At 46.7% G+C, this 7,631-nt stretch overlaps 1 protein-coding gene across 1 annotated transcript; it reads left to right on the top strand.

Moving 5' to 3' along the window:
- The first annotated feature begins 1,433 nt into the window (after positions 1–1,433).
- LOC146059486 (carbonyl reductase [NADPH] 1-like) lies at positions 1,434–6,817 on the top strand. Its single transcript, XM_083171747.1, has 3 exons — positions 1,434–1,876; positions 3,413–3,520; positions 6,235–6,817. The coding sequence occupies exons 1-3, from the start codon at positions 1,588–1,590 to the stop codon at positions 6,669–6,671; spliced, it is 834 nt and encodes a 277-aa protein (XP_083027873.1). The 5' UTR covers positions 1,434–1,587; the 3' UTR covers positions 6,672–6,817.
- The last annotated feature ends 814 nt before the right edge of the window (positions 6,818–7,631 follow it).

Genomic DNA, 7,631 nt, shown 5'->3' with positions numbered 1-7,631 from the left:
ATGGGTGGATGACTCTCCATAGCAGGACTCTATGTAAAGCCATCCACCCCCTTGCTCATCTGCTGGTAATAGCAACAGGTAAGCAGCGATGGGCGGTGACAATGCAGGACCGCACATCAGCGCTCACCACTGGCCCGTCCACACCGCTGCTTTCAGCTCACAATCGCCCAGTGTTAGTCTGACCCTGCCGGTCATCTGCAACAAAGAAAAGCTGGTTGAAAAATAAAAAGTAGGAAACAAAAATATAAGTAATGATAGCTGCCATACCATCGCCGGAACTCTCTTACGCCACGTGGAACAACAAAAGTAGCAAAACCGTGACACCCGATGCTGAAGTGCAAAGGGGGCAAGCACGTTAATACCCCTTTTACACCACCGCAAAGACCCGGGGTCAGTGGCGGTGTAAATGGGTCACCTCGTGTCCCTTTACACGGGACTTCTACCAGTGCCGAATTTCCCATTAGGCATGTGAGGCACGTGCCTAGGGGCGGCACGTGTTTGAGGGCGGCACTTGGATGCTTGTGATAGTACTATCAACCTGAAATGTACCAGTAAGTGCAAAATATACACTGTACTGTACCATATTCCATTTCGAATAGAGTGCAAATGGATAGGACAGATACTTCCCCTGTAACTGTCCTACTTAGTAAATATGTATACATAATTAAAAAAAATACAGTTAGTGGCTTTTTTTAATTAATCCATTAAATTGGCTATTATCAAATAAGGGCTTATAAGTAATCAATAAAAATAATAGAATTAGGCGGGGGAAGCCGTTATTGTTGTGCCTAGGGGCGCCAACATCCCTAAATCCGCCCCTGACTTCTACCCAGGTCCTGATCTGGGTTGAACACGGCTTGGACCTGGATAGAGGGCAGTGTAAACGGGTACACCCGGTCATCCACCCCACCTCCCGTTTACATCAATGGGGGAATCAATGTCGGGTCGGATCTGGGACTTTGTAAAAGGGGTATTATTTTGTTTACATGAAGTGCAAATACTGGCTTCTTTTGCCTGTAGCTCAAAAGTGTTGACCAGCTTTATATTAACACTGCAATTTAGATAAGAGCTAGGACACATCAATGCCAAACCTAAATCTTTGCACATGTCACATCTGCTCCGCCTGCAGCACTGCATGGTTAGCCCATACATCAACGTGTTAAAAATCCCTGACTCGCCGATTCCGATCCCTTTTGGGCCAGAACCAGGGAAACAATATTGTTTAGCATGTTGGATTTTGCCAACCATATGATACAATCATCAGCAGAATGGAGACTTGCCCCTGATAGATTCCTTTACTCCTTTTTGTGCTCTGCCCCCAATTCTGCATTTGCCCACCAGTGTATGTTGCAGCAGTTACTCTTGCGACCACTAGATGGCAGAAGCATTGCACAGTTTGTTATGGGAAGGAGAAGCATGTCTGTGGGGACATTTACTTGCTGCATGTTTAGGAGTGATTGTTCCTCTAGTCCCAGCCTTGTAGGGAGGAGCTGTGAGCCCATACAGCTGTCAGTGCTTCATAACATTCATTAGGTCTAGTGGCTCTGCCAGTGTCTCATCTGACACATTGTCTGCAGCACTGGCAGCATGGCGGGGGTACGGGTGGCAATAGTCACAGGGAGCAACAAAGGGCTCGGCCTGGCTATAGTGAGGGCTTTGTGCCAGCAGTTCCAGGGAGACGTGTATCTGACAGCCAGGAACCCCCAGCTGGGGGAGGAAGCTATCAGGGCACTGAAGGAAAATGAAGGTCTGTGCCCACTCTTCCACCAGCTGGACATCATTGACCTGGGCAGCATTCGGGCTCTGCGCAACTTCATGAAAGAAAAGTATGGAGGCCTGGATGTCCTCATTAATAATGCTGGCATTGCATTTAAAGGTATGTCCTCCCTGGGGTCTGGCAACTTACCCCACCAACTGTACTGTGCCATGTGTTGTCACGCTGCCTGGCAGTCACTGAGTTAATTTACAGTGCAGTATGTGTTGTAACTTGCCAGGCGCGGAATTAGTCTTATCCCAGTGGACAGATACAGTGTATGTTATCATTAGGTTTCCCAGGAGTTGTATTTTGGTAACATTTTTAACTGATATAAAGGGAAATTACATTCTTTGTTATTAGTTTAAAAGGAAACCTGCAGAAAGTCATCCCTGATACCTTCTGATTGGTTACCATCTGCACGAAAATACAGTTTGTTTGTTTGTTTTATAAATATTAAAGCAGCAGATGTTACGTATCGCTGTAGCTGGTTCCAGTCATTTATTATTGTATTTATTTATATACTGTAACACACACATATACCGCAGCGCTGTACAGAGAATACACTAGAGCAGTGACGATCCATCTTTTTTAACTCACGGCATACCAAACAAGATTTCAAAATTCCAAGACACACCATCAGATCCCCACAGGGAAAAACACATTGGCCCCCACAGGAAAAAAAAAAAACAATCTTATTGGCCCTCATATGAAAATAAAAAACAATCACACTGGTCCCCACATGTAACAAAAATAAAATTAAATTGGCCCTCACATGAAAAAAAACAATATCACATTGGTCCTCACATAAAAGAAAAAAACAAGCAATTGCATTGCTACCATAGAACACAAAAAGAAAACTCATTGAGCCCCAGATGAACACAGTACAGTACAGTTTGTGCCAGGCTCATCTGCTTACACAGGAGAAACCTTAGGCCAATGCCAGTGTTCAGTGTGTAGTGTCCCAAGAGGTAATGATACAAATGCCCCCGTGATCACCATACGAGTCACTGCCTAGCTGCCATTATGTCCCCTAGGGAGCTGAAGGGAACAGTATAACCGTACCTTTTTATCACCCTCGCATTTATCTCTTTTTAAGGCTTAATAAATCTCCACCCAGTCTGTAACATGACAGTTAGGAGCTGATTGGCTTTATCTCTGCTACAGTAAGTTTACTGCTTTTTACATCCCAGTCTTCAAAAAATGTGGTCTTCTTCAGGACCAAGTACAACCACAGACTAAGGGGGTGATTCAGATCTGTTCTCACAACTGTGATTTACAGGTGTTATCAATAGACTGCACATGCGTACAGATGGAGCGACTCTCCTTAGAGCATCTCCTGGCGATTGAATTGCCATGCACTGTCCCCTGCCAGTCGCCGACAGAACAAGACGCTCGCGCACCCCCTTCAGTCGGAAGCCCCTGCGGCCGACTCCCACTGCTGCTCGTCTCGCCCGCTCTCCCCTGCATGCTGCCCGCTCCCTGCCTGTCTCCCGTAAGCGGAGATGGGCAGGGAAGCACCCCCTGTCCCCGCTGCCTTGCTGACAGGGGCGCGCGATACATGTGCCCCAATGAGTGGTGAAGCTGAAATACATCCAGGTTATTACATCTAGTTTATTATTTGATTAGTGATGTTTCGATGAACTTCTATTTCCCCAGTGGCTGACACGACCCCGTTTGGTACCCAGGCCGAAGTAACAATGAGGACAAACTTCTATGGCACCCGAGACATTTGTAACGAGCTACTTCCACTAATTAAACCAAACGGTAAGTACATAGCGGTGGTCATAGACTGTTCAATGTCACAGATGACTTGTGATGTAATAAAGGGCATAACTAAATATGGAAAGCCTTCATTTGGGGTCTTTAATAGGAAATAATCTTCCAGTTATTAAACAGCCAACAAATATATATGTATAAATGTCAGCTGTCTAAAATATAAGCTAATTCCCAGCATATACTCTATATTCTATACTGACGTAGAAGGCATTCTGTACAGTATTACCTAGAAGGGAATTACATAGGGTACTGCCAGACCCCCTCCCCCATGTACACACCGGGGTATATTCAATGCCCTGACGGTGAGCTATCGACGGCGAGAAGTGCCGGTAGCTCGCCGTCAGAGTATTCAACTACCTCCCCTTCACTCGCTGTTTCCACCTCGTCTCTTCCCTAAGGCGAGTGTGGCCATTACAACAGCGGGGCTCGTCACAAAATGCGGCAGACTCGCTGCATTTGCAGCAAACCTCGCCGTTTTGGGGGATCCTCACCGTCCTCTCATGAGGATTCGGGCTGTACATTGAATACGGCGAGGGGGTTTGACGGTGAGGATGTCTTGTTTTTGGCGAGAAAAAAACATCCTCTCCATATAAACCCCCTTGTCGGAGTCATTGAATGCCGCCCAACCTTGTCGGACAGGTTTCTTAATGAAGTGCTCCCTGTTTAAGTGCCTCCGTCCCCTTAGAGCAGGCATGCCCAAAGTCAGGCCCGGGGGCCAAATGCGGCCCGTGCTGTCATTTCAAGCGGCCCGCAGCCTCCAGCTGGAAGAAGGCAGAGCATCAAATGTGGGAAGCACAGGACAGGACACAAGGTGGGGCCCCGGCGAGCGCACCTTTACCTTGCTGTCTGCTGCGGTGAGGAGGTGCCGGCCGCCACAGTCAGATGTGTTTGACGTCCTACCCCTGCTGCTGCAATTGTGTATCACCCTACTCCACAATCACAGTGACAGCAGTGTTTGGGGAGGGGGACAGCAAAGGGGAAGCTTGCTCCCATAACATGCAGAGCGGAGGAGGGCAGCAGCGGGAGCCCAAGCATCTCCTGTCCTTGCAGTGCCTGCTTTGCCTCTCCTTCCTCTGGCTCACACAAGGGGCTGGGAAACATACAGAGAAGAGGTGGGGGACATACAGCGAAGGAGGGTCAGGCTGGGGGACATACAGTGAATGGAGGCAGTGATGGCCATCAGAGAAGGGGGAGCAGGGGCAGGCTGGGGGACATACAGTGAGTGGGGGCAGAGTGGGGGTCATACAGTGAATGGGAGTCATACAGTGAAGGAGGGTCAGGCTTGGGGACATACAATGAATGGAGGCACTGATGGACATTAAGAGAAGGGGGGCAGGCTGGGGGACAGAGTGAATGGGTGCAGAGTGGGGAACATACAGTGAATGGGGGCAGGCTGGGGGAAATACAGTGATGGGGCAGGCTGGGGGATATAGAGTGAATGGGGGCAGAGTGGGGGACCTGATGTGATGAATGATTCAAAGAATGTCAGGCTGAATGGTCGGCCCACACACATATACACTCCACCAAATCTGGCCCTCGTCGCAAAAAGTTTAGACACCCCTGCCTTAGAGGAACCTTACCATGTAGATGAATATGTGAATGCGGCAATAGACGTGGCCACCTCAGAACCAGCCCTAAATCTACATTCCGCATTCTATAATGTAATATTCTGGGCAACACTGAAAGGCGCTTTTCTGGTGCATATTCTAGACATGTTTTGCTTAATATACTAAACAAACAACAAGATACAATATTTATAAAATAGATTCCAATAGAACAGCGCCCCTAGTGGTCACTTTCTCCTTTTTTAAGAGTGTTCTGTATTATCATCATCATTATTATTATTATTATTATTATTATTATTATTATTATTATACTAGTCAATATGAAGTAGTAGTAGTACGTTTATTTATAAGGCGCCGCAAAGTGTCCGCAGCGCCGTACATAGCAAACAAAAAACAAATGACAAGGTAACGTACAGGGTGTGTTGAAAAATACAGTATAAATAGGGGTATAGCTGGTAGAACTAAAATCAGCATCAGTTCAGAAGTAGGTGTCAAAATTGTCGAGGAGACTGAAGATGAAGTAGAGGAAGAGAAGAACAGGACAGGAGCACAGGTGAGGTAAAGAGGTAGGGTGAGTACGTGAGGAAGGAGGACCCTACTCATAAGAGTTAACATACTAAAAATAGGTGGGTGGACGAACGAAAAACAACAGGATAAGTAGGAACGGAGGCAGGATAGGAGGATCAAAAGAGGTTAGGAAGAGGGATAGGCTAGTCGAAAAAAGTAGCTAGTCGAAAAAAGGGTGAAGGCTTTAGTCCCTATCTGCTCCTACCTCCAATCTGTCTTCTCAGCTCCCTCCGTCCATATCCAGCAAGTTTGAAACAGATCATTTGCTTTCACTTTCAAAGGAGTAATTTGGTGTGTTTAGTGGCCTCTAGTGGTCACTGACCTATATTCCTGAGGTAGTGGTTCCAAAGGAAATGATTGGATACATTCTGATGAATATTTGCTTAGCCCACACAATGGCTGCCTGTACTGTGTATAAACGATAGGCCCACTGAAAGACTGATTGAGAAGTCCCTTGATTTGCTTTTTCCTCTGCCAAGTTAGGATTGTGAGTATGAAGGACTTGGAGCATCTATGTTCTATACTGTCCTGTACCTGTTTATCTATTGACTGTGTGTCCTGTCCTTCTAGGGAGAGTGGTCAATGTGTCCACTGTGGCCGGCGCTAGGGCACTAGCTAGTTGTAGCCCGGAGCTCCAGGAGAGATTCCGCAGTGACACCATCACAGAGGAGGAGCTGGAGAAACTCATGGAGAAGTTTGTAGAAGATGCCAAGAAGGGCGTCCACCAAAAAGAAGGCTGGCCAAACACTGCTTACGGGGTGACCGAAATTGGCATCATGGTGCTATCCAAAATCCAAGCGCGGGAATTAAAGAAGACCAGGAAAGGAGAGGGCATTATCCTCAATGCCTGCTGCCCAGGGTGGGTGAGGACCGACATGGCTGGTCCCAAAGCTACCAAGTCTCCTGATGAAGGTGCAGAGACACCGGTGTATCTGGCGCTCCTCCCGCCTTCGGTGGATTCACCGTATGGGGAGTTCGTCAGTGAAAAGAAAGTTTTGCCATGGTAGATGCAAAATCCCAATTAGAGTTTGTGAAATCCCAACCAGCCGACCTTATTGCCCACTTACAGCCTTTACCTATGGAATCCTTCTCTGGTATCCTGAGTTACATGCCTTTGTCATTATTGTGTAGAAATAAAGTTACTGGACTTAAATAGTATGTGTTTTTCTTTCCTGAGTATTATTATTACTGGTGTTTATAGGTGCCACATATTACTGCAGTACCATAGAGCGCAGTGGGCAAAAATCACATAAACTACAACACAAGAAAACTCAAATTTTTAAAAAGCAATAACATAAGGTAACAATAAAGCAAGTACAATAACAAAATGCAATTGTAAGGATGTATGGAGAAGTGTTTTGGTAGTGTTGCGGAAGAAGAGGAGTCTCGTCCTGGTTATGATGTTCGAAACGATAGGACCAAGCCTGGGACTAAAATATTGATGGGTGGAGGAGAGGAGAGAAGCTGAGGTTGTCCTCCCGGCAGAAGACTTGGAACTCATGAGAATGTGATGATGTCATCATTGAGGAAGAGAACAGTACACCTGGTTCTGGACATTTTTTTTTTAAGCATCCAGGATGTGATGGCAGAGAGAAAATTAGACCTTGGTGGAGGGAAGTGGTGAGGTCAGGGCAGGATGGAAATAGTTGGGCATCACTGGTGTAGGCCAAAGGGGCAGAAGAGGAGTCTGCCAAATAAGCGGGCAGAGCAGGAGGCCATGGATGGCATCTTCACTGACCACAATAAAAAGCAACAAAGTTAATGGGGGCTGGGTTTGGTGGATTTATTGTCAAACCTACATCAGACATACGTCTGACTACTTTTGTCGGAGTGCAGGGGGCTGTCAGGCAGAATGTACGCCTGTTTGATCCTCCGCCAGGACGCTTTCCACTAGGAAAGCATTCTGAATAGGTGGAATATCAAATTGACGGAATATATTCCTCCTCCGTCTGACAGTGAATATACCC

The sequence above is a fragment of the Crinia signifera genome, chromosome 2 (genome assembly GCF_055691185.1).
Source record: "Crinia signifera chromosome 2, ASM5569118v1, whole genome shotgun sequence".
In the NCBI taxonomy this organism is placed as follows: Eukaryota; Metazoa; Chordata; class Amphibia; order Anura; family Myobatrachidae; genus Crinia; species Crinia signifera.
Note: the sequence above shows the minus strand (reverse complement) of the source record. Positions and strands in the feature narration are given on the sequence as shown.

What these genes read in the sequence shown, in the direction of transcription:
- LOC146059486 (XM_083171747.1), top strand. Translation starts at nt 1,588, where the DNA reads ATGGCGGGGGTACGGGTGGCAATAGTCACAGGGAGCAACAAAGGGCTC. An exon ending in TGCTGGCATTGCATTTAAAG is followed by an intron (nt 1,877 to 3,412) that starts GTATGTCCTCCC and finishes CTATTTCCCCAG; the next exon opens with TGGCTGACACGACCCCGTTT. An exon ending in TCCACTAATTAAACCAAACG is followed by an intron (nt 3,521 to 6,234) that starts GTAAGTACATAG and finishes CTGTCCTTCTAG; the next exon opens with GGAGAGTGGTCAATGTGTCC.